Below are 20,894 nucleotides of genomic sequence, written 5' to 3' on the forward strand. Positions count from 1 at the left end.
GTGTTAAATGTAGCATGTGTTTCTGAGGAACTTAACCCCTCTTTTAACATGAATGTCAGCTGTGGTGAAAATGAAGGACAATTTTGATTTTAAATGAGTGATCACAGTAACATAGGTTAATAAATGGCAATGTTTAGTGATTTTTGAGGAGTTAATATGGTTTTCTTCACCACTGATGAACACAAACCTTTGGAAGGAAACAGTCCAGCAAGTCAAAGCATAGAGCAGGAAAAATATGGAGCCTGGAAATCATGCTTAAAGGAGCAATCAGTCATTTATGGCCAATCAAAAAATGATTTTGTCTGCAAACTCTCTGATGTATCTAGACAACTGGTGTCAATATAATGGTCATAACATGAAGAGCAATCATTAGATTAAATGGCTGACTGCACCTTTAATTAGCCAACAGCAAAAGAATGAACCTATGAATCCCCTGAGTGGGTGTATGAGAAAAGTAATCAATGAGTTTGTGATGAATTGCATGAATGAGAAAACTTGTGCACAGAAAAAGAAATTTCCCCTTATGAAACCCACACAGCTGCATTTGCCACAGAGCCAACCCCGCAGAGCCCCAAAAGCAGAGATTAGAGGGCAGCATACCCGACGAGGAGTCGGAGGATTTTAGAGCAAAAGACCAACCATCAGGAGTCATAGACGCACAATGAGGCAAGCGCAGCTCCACGGGCTTCAGGAACTTCAGACCATGTGGACCACACATCACCAATGGACTCAAGAGGGTTTCTCCTGTAGAAAAATACACACACATGTATTATACCGTCACTGTTCAATCAAAAAGATGTATCACTATTTTTTGTTTACTACATCAATGGAACACAGAAACTGTCCTTCACACTGTGTAAAAAATTTAATTGGATCATCGGAAATGCTTCCAAAAGTACTTGGAATAAAATATGACTTCTACTGAAATTTAAGAAGGTGATTCTATTCATGGCAAAATAATAGTTTAAACATTTCTAAACCTCTCCTTGTGGAAGCCTAGTATTTATAGTAGGCATGACTAATCATACCTTCATTAAATCAGATCAGCTGTACTGCTGACGGGATTTATTAATTGCATGCATTGGTTGGGAACATCAACAAAATATCTGAGCCAAACCTTGTTTTTCAGTTAAGTTATAGATACTTTTTAAATAAGCAGGAAATGACTGTGCATTGTTATTGTATTTTGTTCTTTTCTATGCAATCTAATGGCATGTGATGGTTTTAAGTGCAGAGACTGATTTTCTAAATGAGTAGGTTAAAATAATGTTCTTATTAGTGTATATTAATTTCTTATATTAGAAACATTTACGTCAGCATTAGTGCTATTAGTAGGAACTATTTGGCTCTGGAGAAGCTGACTGACTGACCTTTTTCCTTGTCGAGGGGAGGGAGAATGCTGTTGTCCCGACACACTTTGAAGTAGATCTCCTGCTCCACGCCATCAGGGATGGCACCCTGAGGAATGATTATGCTGACACCTGTTTCGATGGAGCTTAAAACCCCTCCGTTGCAGTTAAAGATGCCACGTGCCGTCGCCACCACCGTGTGGGCATCATCATCTTCATCATCTTCCAAAGCACTTGGGCTGTGATGTGGATGTTAGGATTAGATAAATCAGTACAAATAATAACCACAAAACAGTAAACCACCTAGCAATATACTAGAAGGCCAGTCAAAGTGTGATTAAAAAATAAATGTAAGAAAATACACCCTGTTTATGCTTTTGAGGGATGGTCTTGAAAGCTACATTTTCAAATTTGCATTGGTCTAACAACGACAACAACTCATTTTCTCTCTCACACACATTCAGCCTCTAACCTGACAGGGATGGCTTTGGGCACGGCGTTGATGTTATTTTGCTGGTACTTGGGCCGGTGCTCTGTAGTTCGCGTGAAAGTGTCCAGGCCACTGTCGTGATCTGGAGGCTGTTGCTGCGGTGTTTTGGCTGGAGCCTTGGCCTGTGTGTCGTTGGGCAGGAGGTTGTGGTTAAATTTGGGACTGTCAAACTTGCGCTCGAAGGGTCTGGCAGAGGTTGTGTAAGGTTTGGGGACGAAGCGGTTGTAAGAGGAGGAGGGAGGTGCACCAGCAGATTTTGGAGGATCGCTTGTGCCATTGACAGGTGATTTCTCAGGGAAGCTTTTTTGAGGGAGGAATGTGCTCTGGACTGTCTCCTCACGGCCTGTAGGTTTCACTTTGGGAGAGCTGTGAGGGTCTGGAGGTGGTGTTGCTGCTAGAATTGTACAAAAGGAATGAAAGTAAACACACTATGGCAAACAGGGCCACAGGGAAACAGAAAGAGGGAAAACCTGACACCTCTTTATATCAGCTTGAAGCTGAACATTCTAAGGTATATATGAAGTTTAACATGCAAACTTACCAGAAGGTTTAGGTAGAGTAGGGGGTGGGGCTGGGGGTGGGACCGCTGGTGCAACAGGACTGACCTTGTCCAGTGACTCTGCCCTAATAAGACAAAGCAAAACATATGACTCATACTAAGCAGTCAAAGTAACACCCAAAACACCCTAAGACCAGTAAACTGACAGGTCTGTATTGTATAAGGGAATTTCACATACACTGTCAAAAGCTCTATGTCTTTCAGTTAGCTATTTCTGGGTCCAAACGCACCTTTAGTCTCATACATTAATAAGCCATGTGTTTACGGTTTGAATAAAGCTGAATATCTCATCAATTCTGTTATCTTGGTTCAGGAGTTAATTAAAAGGAATACATTAATCGTAAAATGAAGCAAAGGTCTTTGGCAGGGCTGTCTGTACATTCACAGCTCACTCTGATCTGTGTGATTTGCCGTGCGAACTGACTGTGCTGCTCTGTTTCAGGGAGCAGAGAAGCCACAGGGGAGAGAGCTGCTGCTGCTCCGTATCTGGGAACCAAGAAACTATGTATAGAGCTGTGCCTCCCGCAGCTCCATCTCTGGGAGCCGACGAACCACGGAGAGACAGCTGTGTCTCCCACAGCTTTGTCTCTGAGAGCCAAGAGACCATGGAGATAGAGATGTTTAGGAGACCTATTGCTCTGTCTCTGGAAGCAGAGGGGCTGTGGAGAGAGACGTGTCTCCGTTCACGGTCAGTCCTGGTGTTCTAATGAACTGTCCTGTCGATATCTAATATAAGTTAGCTAAGGTTTGTACAGAAAGTAGCTAGATTTGAATTTTCTTTCTTAATAACTTGCTAGAAGGTCTGATAAGTCACTAAATCTAGTGGCAAAATCACCAAGTTGGCCATACTTAGCAGTGGTTTGGACCCAGACGTGATGTTTTACAAGGTTGATACATCACAACTTAACAAGTGGATAGTAGGGCTTTTACTGAAAACCCAACTCTTGATAACTCATTTATAAAAAACACCGCAAAGAGCTTATCATGATCTTTTAGAGAAAAGCTGATTATATTTGGAGAAAAGTAAGATATTTTCAGTTTGTCAAGGTTTAAGGGCAATGTATAGTATTGGTATAGATTATATATCTTTCAATGATATTAACTGCTAGCTTTAAAAAGTGCATACCAGACTTATGTCTATTTAAGTTAATGACATCATGTTCAACTGTGGAAAGCCTAAGCATAAGCATTTAGTTAATGGTATCTTACATAACTGGTTTGTGTAAAACATTTATGGCAAATACAGAATTTGAGATTAATTAAGTGAGCATCTCAAACAGCAAAAAAATTGCACATATGCTGGGTGCAATATGATTACTTCTCATTTTCATGGCTCTCTTCCTATCCTTTAAGAAATTCTCTTTAGTAATTCTCTTTGAACTCTGATGAAAGCCTTACACTGGTCTACACTGTATTACAAGTCTACACTTCATTACAAGATTGTACATCGTCATATTTTCTCTATTTTCCAGTTGCAACGTACAGTCAGTTGTCTGCACAGTTGTGTGTGTGTTTTTGTGTGTATTACCTGGGGTAGCTGGACCCTGGCTGTGTCTGTGGTTGTGCAGAGGGCTTGCTGGCAGGTTGTGACTGTGTGGGTGGCTTGCCGTCAAAACTCCGGCGGTCAAAGTACGACAGCTGCTTTCTGTAGTACTCTTCATCTTCATCAGGATCGTAGTGATTAGCACGCACAATGTCATCGGTTTTAGACTGGGGTTGCTGGGGCTCAGGGGCTCTGGGTTTTTGTGCATGTTTATGGATTAAATGAATTGAGAAAAAAAGAAGATAAATTATACAAAATGCACACACACAACAACAACAACATCTATACACTAATTTCTAAAGATAAAATTCAATAAAATCAATTCTGTACATCTACTCCCTTAAAAACTAGCCTAACTACTCTATGGCTATACTTCTAGAACTGCAGGTGCAGACAGGTCTAATTCATCACCAGTGCTGAGGGCCAAGTCTTAACAATTCATGAAACCACCACAAGGTGGAGCTATATGAAAACTGTACACAACAGCAGCATTTGTTTTCCAGTAGACCTACCCTTGTTGTGAGGTAGTAACTACCATCAGATTAAGGTTGTGCTTACACAAAAAGAAGCTCAGATGAGTTTTGTATTTCCTTTTAATTATTGTATTACTAGACTACAACAAAATTTCAGCATATCTACTACACATACTTCATCTTTGAATCTGTCATCAATTCTTGCTGTTTACCTGAAGGCCTTCTCTTGGTCAAGGTTACTCAAAGAGTTGGCTTTGGGCACAGAGGCAGCACCTGGTTTAGGAACCATATCTGCTGGCTGAGAGAGAGAGAGAAAGGGAAAGAGAAAAAGAAGGCTCTTAGAAATAGCTATTAATATTAGCTAGTTAAAACACAATATAAACATTGATAATTAACCTGTGTTTGCCAAAGTCAACTCAGCCGTTCATGTTAAGTTTACTGTTGTTTATCAACATCTCCCATATCTCAAGGACAAAAGCTTACTGCACCTATGATGCTAAGAGTATTGATAGTCTGTCAGTCCCTCACTCGCAAGTCCCATTTCTCAATATTGATCCAACACTACTTAAGTGCTGCAGGCCAAGCGACTCACCCTTACTGCTGTATCAGTCGACTCTCTGGCCCGGTCCACAGACACCGAACGCTTGTTTTCAAACATCTTCACTCGGGTCAGCACTGACTGAGGCTTCATCGCCGGGTCTTCCTCTGCCTCAGGTGGGGGAGGTGGGAGAGGCTTGGATGTGACTGCGTTAACGGCTGCCTCCGGTGGTGACGAGACAGGCTCTGATTTAGGAGGAGGTGGGGGGACATCAGAGTTCACATAACCTCTCTGTGGTTGTTGACCAGGGGAGGGCTTTGGAGGTGAAGGCTCATAATACTGCTGTTTAGGAGGTTCAGGAGAGTGGGACACAGCTGGAGGAAGGGGTTCATGGTCATAACGCGAGCGTCCATCATAGCCCCCTGGTAGTGGGGGAGGGGCTTCATCATAACGAGGAGGTCCAGGGTTTGGCTTTCCGTAGCGAGGTCGTCCTGTGTCGTAGCCCGTGTCATAGCGGGACTGAGGTGGGCTGTATTCACGATCTGGCCCATCCTGGTAGTTTGGTCGGGGGTCAAATATCTGGGGAGCTGCCCCTTGGTGATCATATGCAGGCCACTGCTCTTCATAAGGAGGCACACGACTATCATACTGCATGTGAGAGTCAAAGTTACGAGCCTTTGGTTCCACATAAGCGCTGTTGTAGCGGTAGGGCTGGTGGTCGTAATCTCTGTATGGCTGTTCTTCCTGATAAAGGGGTTGCTTGGAGTTATAGGCAGGCTGCTTCAGCCCAGGACTCACACGCACCTGCTCGTCTACGCTGTAGAGCTCTTTCTGGTACATCTGTCATATAAACACAACAGCCAACAAGCTGGTTTTAGTCATTATTATGGGTACACAAAACATGTAAAATGTAGCAATGAAAGGAGTTGAAGTAGACATAGCAGAAACCAGAGGTAATTATTATACATTAATGGCTGAACGCTGAAGATTAGAGTCAGAGGAAAGACCTGCAATAGAGGAGACTCAGAGGGGGCTGTTATTGGACAGGTCAAACCAAAAGCAGCCATCATAACGATGGGAGTTTAAAGAGAATTTACAGTTGAAAAATACAAAACTCTATACACAACACTACACCAAAAAGCAAACAAATATCTGGGGGACATAAACTGCAATAAATAATAAGAAAAATCACTGCAACAAAAACTACTCAGCTGATACTGAGGCAAGGTTTCACTTCAGGCTAGATAAAAACATTTTGAGAAGTAGCCTTTCAGCACAGATATTGATCCTGTCAGCAACTTTACAGTGTGCTAACATGAGGGAAAACAACAAGGCTACCTTTCAAAGTCAGTACAGGCAGGGAAAAAATATGAACCTAAAGAAAATCATCCGATTAAATACTACATAAACCCATGGCATTTATAAGTACTGCTAGCACTATTTCTACTTCACCAACAGCACAGACCAGAAAAGAAACAAGTCCAGGCAATTTGGAGCCATGCAAAAGTGTGCAAGCAGCAGCGGGAAGAACACATTTCCCTCCCATTGCTTTTAATAAGCAGAAGGCCCAGCCTCATCCACTGCTGGTTACAAACTGACAATGCATATAACCAACACACACAGAAACAGACCCAGAAAAACACACAGCGGCCTGGGCGATAAAATTATTATACTTACCAACAGCATAAATTAAATTATCATAGATTAAATTACATTAAAATTTATACTAAATAATATACAAAAATATTCATTTGATGTATTTTGATAAAATGAGGCTGTTGTGTTAATTTAAATTAGCTGAAAATGCTTCAGCAGAAATGAAATTACAACAGTTACTAGTTAAGTACACTTTGTGATGTACACATTTTATTTGCTTGAGAGAGAGAGTTTGGCCATTCACTCACAATAGTTCAAAATACAGGATAGCTGTATTTACTTCTATTAGGAAGTGTAGCCATTTACTGATATTTGTGACAGTATCGCCCAGTCCTAAAAAAACCCATATGCACACACACAGACACGCGCAAACACACACACACACACACACACGCACACTTGTAGAGAGGCACACAGCAGACAGCGCTCATGCAGATGGGAGAGGCAGCACACAGGCAGGGAAGACGTCAGAAAGAGAGAAAAAGGGCACCAAGCTTGGGCCGTAACCGGGTGGCCCAAATCCGTCGTCGGGCGGATAGTGTGGTACCTTGGGCTCTGACCCGGGCTGTCCGGTTTGGAGGGGCTCGGGAGCTGGGGGCTGAGCTACATCGCCCTGTGAGGGGGCAGCTGGGCCCTCCGTGGGACCACTCAGAAGTGCTACATTTACGTGGGCACCAGGGGGCTCTGTCTCAGTCAGCGGCTCAGGAAGAGCAGCCTCTGCTTTCTGTGAAGGTGGTCAGAAATGTTTAATACAGCGTGCTAACAAATCTCACTACTTTAGCTGAACTGCACCTTTATCATCATCAATAGGGCTGCAACTAACAATTATAACTACAATCAATAAATATATTGATTAACCATTATGCCTTTTGCAAGTACCTTTCACTTTACCCCTGTCACATAAGCACCATCTTTCTGATGTGCTTAGCATTCATACATCATTCACAAATTAATGTGCTTCATATAAGGTCCATCAAACCAGTTTTTTTATATGAACAGATTGACACAAGGTTCATGATTGATCAAGATTGTTACTTAACTGTTGCACCCCGAATCTAATCCTCATGCACTTCTGTCCTTTTAGTCTGGCTAATAAGCATGTGTGTGAATCTTTAACATAAGGGAAGGTAGTTTGTGTTACTACTAACAAAAGGGTTGTGGAATAGTGTCATGCAAAAATCTACGACTGAACAAACGTCTGATGATAATATATACTGATATATATTTAATTCTAGAATATGGTACAACATATGGCTTTTACCATTTTTGGCAACAGATTAGACACTATGGGCATCACTTTTGGACCCAAATAGATAAATACATACATGGTAATATATTTAACACTGATAATTCAGTCATGCACATTTCACTCTCCAGTAACGAGATCAGTTTGATTGACAGGGGTGAGGGACATTTATAGCTAAACACAATGGTTTTCATTCTACCACATGTAAAGATGGTTGATAAGAAAAACTACAGTAGTCACACAAGGACAAGAGTTCAACAGTTATTTAGGTGGGGGAGTGTGGGGGGTGTTTAACAGCCAGGCCATATATTTCTTTTCCAATAAATGACAAAATAAATAAATAAAAATACGCAAACACACATACACGCACGCAAACACACATACACGCAAACACACATACACAATTAATATGTAGCTACAATATGTATTGGTCACCATAACGTAGGGTATTGCAGCAATACTGTTTGAAAAAGCCCCCATTTTTAAGTTTCAGAAGCGCCTCCATAGCCCTTTCCTGAAGCACACCACAGCCTCCAGGCAGCAGGGGAGGCGCGCGGCTCTTAGAAACGCTACCTGCTGCGGCGCGGGGCCCTTGAAGCCAGCTGGCTCGATTCGGCTCAGTGCATCTGACCGGTAGGCCGGGTAGCCAGGCGGCTGCTGGATGACAGGTGGTTCCTCGCGGACTGGCTCGGATGAGCGGGTGATGGCCGGCTCGCATGGCGGTCCTGTGTCGTCGTTCAGTGTCTCGTCCAGCTCCTGGTCAGTGTAAGCTCCGCCCTCCGTGTCAGTGTCCTCGTAGTCAGACGTGTGGCGGCTGTCTGTGCTGTACATGCTGTACTCACTGCCCGGAGCAGACAGGTAAGACAGACGGTCATCATGAAGGTCCAGATCATCCTCAGGAGCACCGTCCGCCTAAAGACAGATGGGGACAGAGAGTGTGACAGAGAGTGTGAGCACATGGTGAGACATACATTTTGAAAAAAAGGAAGGAAACTACAATACATCAACACCAAATTAAACACTACACAAGAATCAACGGCAGCAACCTTACCTTGCCCTCTGACACCCAAACAAGTTGGTTCTGCTGCTGCTGAATGGTATCCTTCAACGCTCCATACCAGCCATCATTCATGTTGTTCATGTTTATGGTGGCTGTTACACAGGACAGAGGGAGGCCAGTCAATAATAGAAGTATACCCAGCTCGTCTCCACTACAGCAATGTTTATTTGTAAGAGTTTGGGGTGGGGGTAAAAGCAGTCAGTAAAAAGAATGAACTTTGTGAACTAAGGAAAGAACCCCAAAACTGATCACAGAAACAAATGATTTGCTGTTCTAATAAGAGACAATGGTTTTTCCAACAGAAAAAAGTAAATACCAATAAAAAATTAAAAATGACAGCTTTAAATCTGACGAATCAATTTACATCAGGCCTGTCAAACCGTGTTTATAGTTTACATATCAATTATTGAAAGGAGCCAAGCACAGGAGCCTGAGATGGTTTAATGTGTGTTCAGAACAGAAGCCCTGGAGGTATTTAAAATGACTATAACTTTTCTGAAGTGTTCTGTCATTCCACACACTGTACTGAGGTTACTCTTTTCCACTACAAATTCTCAGGGAGATGACTACTAGACTACATTAAATGTCTCATAGGTTAAAATAAACCAATGCAATAAACTAAACTAAAAGTTAATAATTCTCCTAAACTACACTAGAATGAATGCGAAAATGTGTTCAGTCATTTTAATAGGTCACGTTAGACTCTTATTCATGTCTAATAAAGCATGGGGCATTTGCTCAATGTTCAGTGTCTAATACTATATATGTGTCAGTTGTTCATGATAGCAGCATTTCTCAAGACAGATAGAAAGCCACACATACTTCAATTTAAAAAGAAGCCTTGAGTTGCATCTTTTAGAACCATTAACCATACATGGTAATGTAGCTTGGTATGCCAGACCATACTATCCAGTTGGTCAATTATGCCCCGTACAGCACAAAGAGCATGTATAAGTATAGAATATGAGTGCTATAAATACCCATAAATATTAAGAGTACAAAGAACTTGTTCTGTGCTTGTTCTCACAGAACCTCTTGTATTGTGTCAGACATGCACAGAGGCTCTCTCACACATTTTCTATTTTTAATCACACAGTCTCTCACTCTCTGCATACCTGTGAAGAGGTGGTGGTTGTTCTTCCTCAATTTGAGTGCTCTCTCATAGAGTTTCCTGGCACTTTTCCTGGATTCGGGGCACAGCCTGGTCCTCATGTTTTTCACTCCTTGCTTGCTGTCTGGGTTCAGGAACACAACGATAGGGTACCACTGCGCATAGTTCAGTCGATCCACAGCATTGGGCGTTATGTCCAGCACTGCATGCTTATCCTAAAAAAGGAGAAATTACATTAAGCTTTATATTTAGTACTATCACAATTAACTTTTTCATCTAAAATCCTTCCAACCAAAACTTACCCTATCATTAAATCAATTATTACATTACAGTTTAATCTATGTACACAGCTGTAAATGTACCACTGCATCCAAAGCACATTCTGTCTGTCCTGCCAAAATATGGCATTATTTTCTCTGCTCTAAAACATCTTGTTCAAAAACTGCATTGTACTGCTGTCCATGTATAAGACGAGAGTGTAAGAGCATACATATATACTGCACGATCATTAAACATTTATAAAATGAGAAGAAAATAAAAACACCAAAAAAAGTATTGTTACTAAATCATAACAACATATATACAGTAATTAACTATTTGCGTGTTTGGCTCTCAGCCAGTGAGGGGCAGTAGTGTGATATCCTGTAACTGGCTCACACTGCACACAGCATGCATTTTTATGTTTGAGCTCTTCTCACCTTATCAATAATCTGCTTGATGGTGTGAAGGCGAATGATTCCAGAACTGCGTTGGTCTGTTCCTGCATCTCTAGGCTCACTCTCTGTGCAGCGAAGAAAAAACACACACAGTTACTGGATTACATAATAGATTAAAGTTCAATACTTGCACTCATGCTTCAGTTCAGCATCCTCAAGCTTGAAGCTGCCTTTTCATACCGGTCTAGGAACAACTCTTCCTCCCCAAAGCTTAAATTAATGTGACAGAAACCTCAGAGTCTTTCTTAGATCAGAAAAAAAGAGGCAACTTCTAGCTAGACAGCATACAGTGAAGTCAGAACTCTGCCTGGATGTGCGCATGCAGTAGTATACATAATGTCTGAACCAGGTATCACATTCAACAAGTGTGTGTGTGTGTGTAATACCACAACTGCACATGTACATATTTGCTATGAGGAGTTTCACTTGAGTGTTATGTCACTGTGAAGTTTTGTGTATTTACCATATATTTGTTCTTCAGTGAATGAATAGTGATACACATTCATTACATATTCAATATATACAAGAGCAAAGACCTGCAGCACAAAAACTAGCTGGAGGCAAAGGATTATTGTACCACGTGAACAAATATGTGAAAATATGAACTTATGATTTAAGAAGGTGATGGATTCACAGTTTTTATTTATAGTTTCACATAGCAACAAATGCAAACGGAAGGTCACAATGACGTATTTATATATAAATACATTTAAATTTGTTTTAGACTTAGGCTAAATGTGTGAATCCATGGCCTTTTAGAGCTTCCATATGCAAAGCTCATTGTCCAACGAACATAATTTAAAACCCGTAAAGACCCCCAAACACTTCTGCTTACATGGACCCCAGCAGGACAAACCTCAACCAGCTGATCAATACTGTATTCATCCAGATAACAACAGCAGCAACTGAACATAATGTAAACTAAATCTAAATAAAAAAAAAAAACAGTCCATCAAATAAAAGCCATCAAAATGTAGCCTCATTGACACTTTAGCGTGACTGGCAGCTATGGAGTTTGGTGCTGTTGACTGCATGAACACGTTTTGGAAGGGAGGTCTGGGATAATCATTCCAAGCAATAACAATCTGGGCAATTAAAAACATGTTCTTAATGCTATAGAGCACAGCCTGTGTTTGTCTAGCACTATCGATCAAGCAAGCTGATGCAGTGAATGACATACTTTCCCCTTCTCCAGGGTGCTGTGTTTCTGAAAGGCAAAATACAGTCATAAAGCAACGTTATGCAAAATTCAACTGCCATGCTGGAATCAGTTTTCAAGCTGGATTCTAAGTGCTCAGATTAACTGAAAGTGGACACCAAGAGTCTTGAGTACTTTTTACAATAGCACTGAATGTGTAAGGAGCTAGGGATATTCAGTGGAGAATGTGTACAGGAGCTAGACGGATTAGTACACTGAACAGACATGGCTACAACAGTTTGTCTTACCAAAAAAGGTGTGTGTAAGAGTGTATGAGTGCGGAAAACTGACACTCACTTGCTAGCTCGAAAAGATCAGGCACCTCTCTGGCCAGTTTCTCTCTGGCGACATCGGCAATGGGCCCAAAGACCACTACTGGCCTCAAGAATCCGGCTGAAGAACAGGAATAAAATAAAAATTTCTTACAGTGCATTTACTGATGATCAGAATAAACAGTCTGTTGAATAAAGTAGAAAAATTATGCATAAAAAAACGTAAATATATATTAATAATAAAAATACAGAACAAATGTTAAGTTACTAGCTGCTGTAACTATTCCTGACACTGTGTGGCACCACTACAACACACTGCGATACACTGCTAGTTTTTGAGAACAAGGTAAATACACGAAGACTTGAGTAATCCCTGGTCTAAAATAAATTTTTTCCTGTCTCAATTTTTCATGATATATAGACCAACAGGACTGGTCCAAAAAAGATACATTCAAATACAGAACACTAATAACACATCACCACTTTGCCATTGTATGATGCTATCTATTTCCAAAAATTGCTTAACCAACACTGATTTCTGACCCAAAGCCATGCTCTAGCCTCAACACAATCTCAATAACCTATCTTCACCTTATAAAATTATAAAAAGCTATACGCCGACAACTCAACATTCCCTATGTGAGTGCAGAAGATACACTACACACCCTCCCTGAGGACGACCCTTTCATAAGCAGGGAATTTTGTCTGCACAGGCTGAGCGGACAGGTCTTCTCGACTCTTTCTCAGGTTCCTCTTGGAGCTGCGAAGGCCACGGAACCTCCAGAAATCAGCGCGGTCCCCACCGGGGGTTTTGGGTAGGGTATACTGGACACTGGACAACTGCTCTGCCCTGGAGATGAGAGGAAACTACTTTTTAAAAAAAATAAATATTCAGATTTGCAGTCAAGTGAAGCAAGAGAAATAAACTTGCAATCAGTTTTATTTTAAAAAAACAGCCAGCAAACAATGTGCTATTACCATACATTACACACACCTCTGAGAGACAAATATCAAAAGCAGTGTGTGAATTTAAATCTGTGCTGTCAAAAACAGAGGGTGAGGGATGAACTCGTCATTGCCAGTTGACTGTAAATATTACCTTCATACCAAAAGTTTTATATTTACTGTGTACACATGGATATTATGTAATCTTAGCTGTGAGTGTTTAGGTACATTCCTTTAATTACATAGTGTCTGTACGTGCATTAGCATAACGCTGTGCTCCTTAATTTTTTCTCAGTATAAAAACAAAACACAAAAACCTAAAATGCACAGTGCAAGGTCATGCAGGATTAACACTACAATAATAGTACCCAATTAATGCACAAGCCACTCTATAGAGTGTGAGTTGTTTCAATGAGTACATGTCAGAAAGTCCCCCTTTCTGGGCTCAGTTATGGTTTTAAATCTTTCTTTCATAGCTAGGAAAATGAGTCAGTGTACACATACAATAATATTATATATAGGAACTTCACTGAGTGGCTCAATCAACTAAGAACAATCATTTGCGGAGCAAGTTTAGTAAAGCTGAGGCCTCAGGAAATGTATTAATTTCCCATAGATTACAATGAAGAAAAGTTTCCACATAACACAAAAGGTGAGAATTCAACTGAAAACATGCAGATATCAATGACTCGTAAAAGCTCATGAAAATGCACTGTATACTGTGCATTTCAAATAAAATACTGTTTTAATTTCAAATAAACTCTAAAGAACACTTATAAAAAATGAATGCAGCTTGAGAAATCCATCATGGTTGCTGTACCTGTTCTTGTTGGGTATTATGCCTCTCTCCACCTCCTGGTGGTTTTTGCCAATACGAATGGCAAGCCAGGAGCCCAGCTTGCCGTTATACAGTGTGTCCACCACCCTGAACACCTCGCCCTTGTTAAAGCTCAGGCCATACGGGGACTCTTTCTCATACTCAAAATGGGTCCGAATATAGAATGAGTCGCCCACATCTGATTCCACAATTCGTCGATACACTGGCAGGGAAAAAAGAAAAAGTTATATTTTATTATACAAATGTTCTTTGAACACATCTTGAACTGAAAGTACTGAACATTTTCTTTTAGAGGCATCAGCACGGATTGCGGTTTTGCATTGCACTTAAGTATATTTTGCATTTCCCTTTAAGGTTCAGCTTGATTCCTGTATCTTGCGATGTTTTAGTTCAATAGTTTTGTTGACTCTAATCCTATTTTTACTGGCAAGGACACATTATAAGAAAACGTTGACCAAGCATTTTTGTAAATCACTCTGGATAAAAGTGTCTGCTAAATTGCTGTAAGTGTAAACATATAAATAAACTTAGCACAAAAAGTAAGGACATTTGTGTTTGGTTAGGTTTGGTTTGACTGATCTGGATAGGGCAACTTCAAGCTGGTGTTCTGCAAAACCAAGTTGTGGCATTATGTGGAGTGAGCTCTAGTACCATCTACAAATTGAAGGCCAAGTTCCATATTATGGGGGATTTCAGAGACAGGCCTCGAAGTGGGCATCCCAAGAAGATGACACCCCAAAAAGGATGCTTCCTCACCCTGTCAGCACTTAGGTTACAGATGATGTCTTCTAAAGTTTTGCAGTCAAGGTTTGCAGGACGATATGGCTGACGGCTCTCTGCCCAGACAATCCGGAACAGAATGCACGCAGCCAATCTCCGGTCTCATCGGCTTGCCAGGAGGCCTGCCGTAACTGCCCTTCACTGTCAGTTGGTGTCAGCAACATATGCACTGGAACATGTGGACCAATGTTATGTTCAGCGATGAGTCCACATTCTGCCTATGGCAGTTGGATCGTAAAGTCAATATATGGAGAAGTTGCGGAGAACGCTATGCTGATTGCTGCACCAATAGAGTAACATCTTTTGGTGGAGGCAGTGTGATGGTTTGGGCGGCACCTCCCTCACTGAGAGAGAGAGATATCAAGATGAAATTCTGCAACCAGTGGCAATCCCATATCTCCACAGTCTGGGACCAAACCCTATCCTCCAAGATGACAACACCTGCCCCCACAGAGTGGGGTTTATCAGAGACTACCTCCAGTCTTTGGGAGTGGAGAGAATGGAATGGCCTGCCAGCTCCTGACCTCAACAACTATTGAACACTTGTGGGATCAGCTTGGGCATGCTGTTCGTGCCAGAGTGACCAACACAGCAATGTTGGCTGACTTGAGACAAATGCTGGTGAAGGATGTGATTCCATCCCACAGCAGTGTGTGACCAGGCTGATGCCCAGCATGAAGAGGAGGTGTCAGGCTGTTGTGGCTGTTTATGGTTCTTCCTCATGCTACTGAGGCTCAGTTTTGTTAAATGAATAAGTTGTTAAATTGCCAATATGTCTTGTTTCTTCAAACTTCAATCACCCAGTCCACCACACATCCAATGAGTCAATGGCAGAATAAGCTGTTTGGCATTGGCAGAGAGGATTTGGCAAATTTTTCATGGGCACAACCCACACACTTAGCTCTACTGCTCATCCCACAAATGGATGTTTCTTACAAATGTGGCACCATTTAAAAGAGGAATTAACAGGCTTTTCGACAGTAAAAGAGTTATTGCCAAGAAGCATGGGTACAGTAAAGAAATAATCTACCAAACACAAATTTCCTTACTTTATGTGTTAAGAAGTTTATATTGCTTCCCATTCAAATTTAGCCTTGTGAGATATGTTTAGGGTTATATTGGAGGGGGTTATCAAAATCTGCCAAACTTGAAAATAGATTATATCCTTTACTCATTTAAGTTCCTCTTTTTTTGATACACTGCAAATTATGCTTCCCTTTAAGCATACTCCATGCTGATCAATTGAATTAACTCAATTTTTGATTTTTATAGTAGCTGCTCAGTTGTTGTGATAATAATTTAAATAATGTTAATCAGTGCTGCATTTGAATATTCATAGAAGTTCCCAATCAGTGTTCTCCTAGTATTTTTAACTAGGAATGCAGCTGCAACAATAACATACAACCCCCATATTCACATTAAAGTAAATAAACTACAGGCCAGTAGATGAGAGAGAACTGGAGGCCTCCCAGTGAGGCAGCAGATAAACTCACCATCCTTCTTCTTCTGGGCCAGGATGGTGACCTCTTCACCTCTGGGCAGGTCCAGCAGGAACAGCACCGCCTCCTCTCGGATGATGTTTGCAAAGTCAACATTGTTTACCTACGCAGAGAAAGAAAGAGGGAAAGTGGAAGATGTATGAGGAGAAGAGAGAGAACATTGTGTCTGTGTTTGATGTATTTAAGTGCTGCTCAGGAGGAGGCGTGTGGACAAAGTTATGTGCTGGAAGCTTCACCACAGGGAGCAGCCTGGAATCTGCTCTGTAGCCTAGAATCAGCCTGGAGGAGTGTGTACTTTTGCAGCAGGGAGGAGAGCTTTGAGGAGTTACCCTCATATAAAAACACACAGCAAGTCTTTTTAATGGCTGATGTAGGAGACACTCCAAATATGCTTTAATAAAATTGTTTCAAAGATAAACAAGGTCTAAATGAATTTGACTCGTATTACGTGTGTAGAATCCAACTGCTGACAACAATGAGTCATCACCGGGTGTCTTGTGTCCAACAATAAGTGCCATTGAGGGTGGTGACACGCTAAAACAAAGGAGGTGCCAAGGCTGGGAGGAGACAGGCATGGAGTCACAGCAGCAGTATGTAATGGTCATTTCTGGCCACAATCAAAGGGTCACAGTTTCTCAATATTACTCCAAGAAAATTTGGGAGGCCTTACACACAAACATAAACACACACACTTGCAGCACCAAGATTAGTCAAGAACAGATGTTCTCCACTAGACAACAGTACTTGCATTGTATTAATGCAAGTAAAACTGTGAAATAAAGGCTGCTACTGTTAAAGACTCATGCTAAGGGCAAAGTCCAATCAAAATAATTTATTTTAACAGATAAGTCAGTTTAACCCTTAAATACCTATGTTTTTCTCATTCATTTTCATTGTTTCCTTCTGTTAAAAATGATCCAGTTAGTTTTATGTTGAATTAATTGTTAAATTACCTTCACTTTAACTTATAGTTCATGTTTGAGTGGCTGTAATGAACTGAACAATTTTATTAAGATGCAAGATGTTGAGTTCATGGTGCTCACCCTGAGTATCTGATCTCCCTCCTCCAGACCCTCTTTAGCTGCAGGACTGTCCTCCAAAACTCCAGCCACAAAGATCCCTACATCATTCCCTCCAGCTAACCTCAATCCCACACTTTCTCCCTTTCGGAACTTCACCAGCTTCATGCTTGGCCTATTAAAGGCAAAACACACGCATGCATAAATATAAACACATAAGAGTTAGCGTAGAACATTTTCAAATTAAATAAATTGAAATAATAGTGGAGAGAAAATGCATTGATGAATTGCAATGCATTAAAAATGGAGACATGTTTGCATATATTTTGGAATTTTACAAATTCATAAATGTTTTATGCACTTTAATGCAATTTCTGCCTAAAATAAAATTCCTGGTCTATTTTCAATCAAAGAAGGGGTTTGTAAATAACTTCATGTTGCCACATTCTTCACAATGTCAATGGATTTCTAACATTTTAAAACATTTCAGCAAGCAACTGCAATCTAAGCAATATAAGTACAGATAATAAATATACAGACCCCTAGTCTATAAGATTATGAAGTTACTCTTTAACTTCTATAAGTACACTGAGTTTGTAATACAGGAAGTTAGAGTTACCGTAGAATGCTGTCGTCATGGGCAGCGCTGGGTACAGGGGCATCAGATGGACTGACCGGCAGATCTACATCTGGCTGGCCAGGCTGAGCATATACTGGCTTTGGTTCTGCAACAACATATACAAACACAAACAATAATCTTACCTAAATTACATACACAGTGAAGATGACAGTGGAACTGTGGTTATCAAGATAAAGGAGGCTTGTTTGAAATCCAAGTTTGAAAACTTTAGCTCTCTCCTTCAAAAAGTTCAACATTACTTTTTACTCTTTCACCCTTGGTTTCACAAAGGGAAGTAAATTCTAAAATGTACTCAATGTCTCATGGTTCATTGCTCCAATGGTTCATCACAGTTTGCGTTAAGGCTAAAAAGGAACAAGAAAGGGAAAAAATATGAAGGGAGTCAAAAGCAGGTGTCTAGATTTGATCAGGCACAGTCTGGGATTTTGACCTGACAATGGGAGGAAGAAACAATAGAGAATGTGAAAAATGAGAGAAGAGAAAAAGAGAGAATGGATAGAAGTGCCGCATGGTAAATTGTTCTGACCTGGCAGTGGGGGTAACTGTTTGTCTCCCTGTTCGCTGGCTGGCACTAGCAGTGCATCTTCCACCATCTTAACAGGAGTAGACACAGCTGCCGGCTTCGAGATTCGATCCTCATCACGACTCCTGTGACTAAGACACACAAACACATACCCCATATAAATACATAACCTGCAAAAGACCACCTACATCAGGGACACAAACACAATATTCTTACAACAGCCACAAGTTCAAGTTGCAAGTAACCTAGTACACTATAATCAGCTTTATCAAAGAATCATGTTTTAAATGCTAGCAGTGGTCTGTCTTGGGTATATGTCATGCTGCCTTAGATCAGACCGGCTGCAGAGTACAGAGTGAAGAGTTTATAGACACTGTATGAATCAGGCTCTTTAAAGTTTAGCTCTAGTTATACTGCATACAGTCATATTAGGCCTTTGACAGAAATAAAGCTGTTGTTTTACACAAGAAAATGAAACTGTATCCCAGATAAGGGGAGGGGGTGCTGAGGGTGGATAATACAGGATATGAAGCATAGTTCCTTGTTGTCTGATTGTGTGTAACATACAAACATCAAGAGCTTCCTCCTATGAAGGTTTACTGACAAAAACAATCTTCCTGTTGCATTTTTCAAGTACTAATCATCAAAGCTGACCTAAGCTGCACATTCTTAAATAAACCAGATATGGTGTTGTGAATAACATTCATTCATTCATCATCTGTAACCGTTTATCCAGTTCAGGGTCGCGGTGGGTCCGGAGCCTACCCGAAAACACTGGGTGCAAGGCAGGAATACACCCTGGAGGGGGGCGCCAGTCCTTCACAGGGCAAGGCACACACACACACATACATACATTCACTCACACCTACAGACTCTTTTGAGCAGCCAATCCACCTACCTAGGTGTTTTTGGTAAGAAAGCAGAGCACCCAAAGGAAACCCACACGGACACAGGGAGAACACATCAAACTCCTCACAGACAGTCATCCAGACCAGGAGTTGAACCCACAATTTTCAGTTCCCTGGAGCTGTGTGACTGCGACACCACTGTGTCACCATGCCATGTTGTGAATAACAGTAAAACCTATTTTACTAATTTTATAAAACAGTTTAAATATATGCTTAGACACTGGTATTGGAACATGTGAAAACTCTTCTCTTGCCCTATGCCAACCATAAAACATTCAGCTGTTTATTCGAATTCTTCATAGGCTTATCACTTTGGCATTTGTGGAAAATGGATTCTCTGATAATGTAAATATTTGACCATCTCTTGAAAATCTACAATTTGGGTACTGATATTTTCCCAGTCCAGCTCTGTCATTCAGTTTATCTGGCTTATTCTCCTTTGTTTGCACATGCAGACCTTTTTTAAAAACCATAAGGTAATGTTCAGTCACTGGCACGTACACTTCTGGGGTAATCCAAAAAAAGCAAGAGAAAGAAGGCAGAATCCATCTGCTGGTGCAGGTGTGTTTGTCTGTGTCTGAATCACTCTAACACTTCAGCTCTGTACTCAAGAACAAAGGGAGAATTCCAGCAGGGTCATATGACTCTGTGTCAGCCACAGCACACAACTTGGCAAACGTCTGGCTCCAGTTTCACAAGCCACCATCTTACATACTGCATACACACACACACAAATGTGCGAAAGAATAAACAAACCTCTCCTCCAGTCTGAAAGCGACGGGAAAGGGAACACACCCTACGTGCTTGCAGTGTTAACAAACTAAATTAATCTCCACAACAGCTGCTGCAGTAACAGTCCCTCTGGGCAAATTTGATTAGATCTGTGCTGAATCAATGCTATTTGTCGACAAATTTCAATGTGGGATTAACTGATATTGACTAACTGCTGATGTTTAATTAACAATGAAAAAAGCTGTCATCTGACCACCCCCTCACCAAAATACCAATAAACACGCAACAAGCACAAACTAACTGGGGAAAAAAAATAATAAATAAAAATAAAAAAACCTACATCTTTGGTTAAAAAAAAGAGGTTAAAAACACATATTTTACTAGTAATCTTGTTGGCCGAGAGCTAACCTATGATTCATTCACTTTCCGGGTACTGCCAAAAAGGGCTTTCTAAATAACTGAGAAACAAAAACAATGACTGGAACAGTTGGAAAAGATGTAACTGATTCTTAGAACTATGTAAAGTAAACCTATGGAGGAGGGGGGGGGGGCATCTGTTAATGCAAATCTCTGTGGGAAGTATGTCATCTCCCTCTCTACATCTCTCCCCTGCTCTCTCTTTCTCTCCCCCCTCCCACTTCTGAGTGACCATCAGTGAGGACTTTGGTGTGTTCTCCCAGTGTCCGCATGGATTTCCTCCCATAGCAAAAACACACATTGGTAAATGGATTGACTACTCAAACATGTCCATAGGTGTAATTGTGTGTGTTGCCCTGCGATGGACTGAAGCCCCCCTCCA

General features: G+C 41.0%; 1 protein-coding gene across 11 annotated transcripts in view; it reads right to left on the reverse strand.

The window, feature by feature from the left end:
• The window catches only part of LOC136677241 (tight junction protein ZO-1-like), a 144,181-nt gene that overhangs the window by 5,126 nt on the left and 118,161 nt on the right, over positions 1–20,894 (reverse strand). For 6 of the 11 annotated variants that reach the window (XM_066654715.1, XM_066654723.1, XM_066654718.1 and 3 more), the window contains 20 exons: positions 18,459–18,586; positions 17,912–18,017; positions 17,317–17,467; positions 16,268–16,376; positions 13,977–14,196; positions 12,877–13,061; positions 12,237–12,332; positions 11,922–11,948; positions 10,724–10,806; positions 10,030–10,240; positions 8,906–9,006; positions 8,428–8,766; positions 7,156–7,332; positions 5,007–5,792; positions 4,627–4,712; positions 3,927–4,133; positions 2,381–2,463; positions 1,822–2,233; positions 1,371–1,588; positions 640–744 (listed from right to left, as the gene is read on the reverse strand). In XM_066654715.1, the coding sequence (XP_066510812.1) occupies positions 640–744; positions 1,371–1,588; positions 1,822–2,233; positions 2,381–2,463; positions 3,927–4,133; positions 4,627–4,712; positions 5,007–5,792; positions 7,156–7,332; positions 8,428–8,766; positions 8,906–9,006; positions 10,030–10,240; positions 10,724–10,806; positions 11,922–11,948; positions 12,237–12,332; positions 12,877–13,061; positions 13,977–14,196; positions 16,268–16,376; positions 17,317–17,467; positions 17,912–18,017; positions 18,459–18,586 (3,830 nt within the window). The remainder of the gene's footprint in view (positions 1–639; positions 745–1,370; positions 1,589–1,821; positions 2,234–2,380; positions 2,464–3,926; positions 4,134–4,626; positions 4,713–5,006; positions 5,793–7,155; positions 7,333–8,427; positions 8,767–8,905; positions 9,007–10,029; positions 10,241–10,723; positions 10,807–11,921; positions 11,949–12,236; positions 12,333–12,876; positions 13,062–13,976; positions 14,197–16,267; positions 16,377–17,316; positions 17,468–17,911; positions 18,018–18,458; positions 18,587–20,894) is intronic. The other 5 variants (XM_066654716.1, XM_066654719.1, XM_066654717.1 and 2 more) reach the window with 5 other exon arrangements.

This window comes from Hoplias malabaricus, chromosome X2, assembly GCF_029633855.1.
Source record: "Hoplias malabaricus isolate fHopMal1 chromosome X2, fHopMal1.hap1, whole genome shotgun sequence".
Lineage (NCBI taxonomy): Eukaryota > Metazoa > Chordata > Actinopteri > Characiformes > Erythrinidae > Hoplias > Hoplias malabaricus.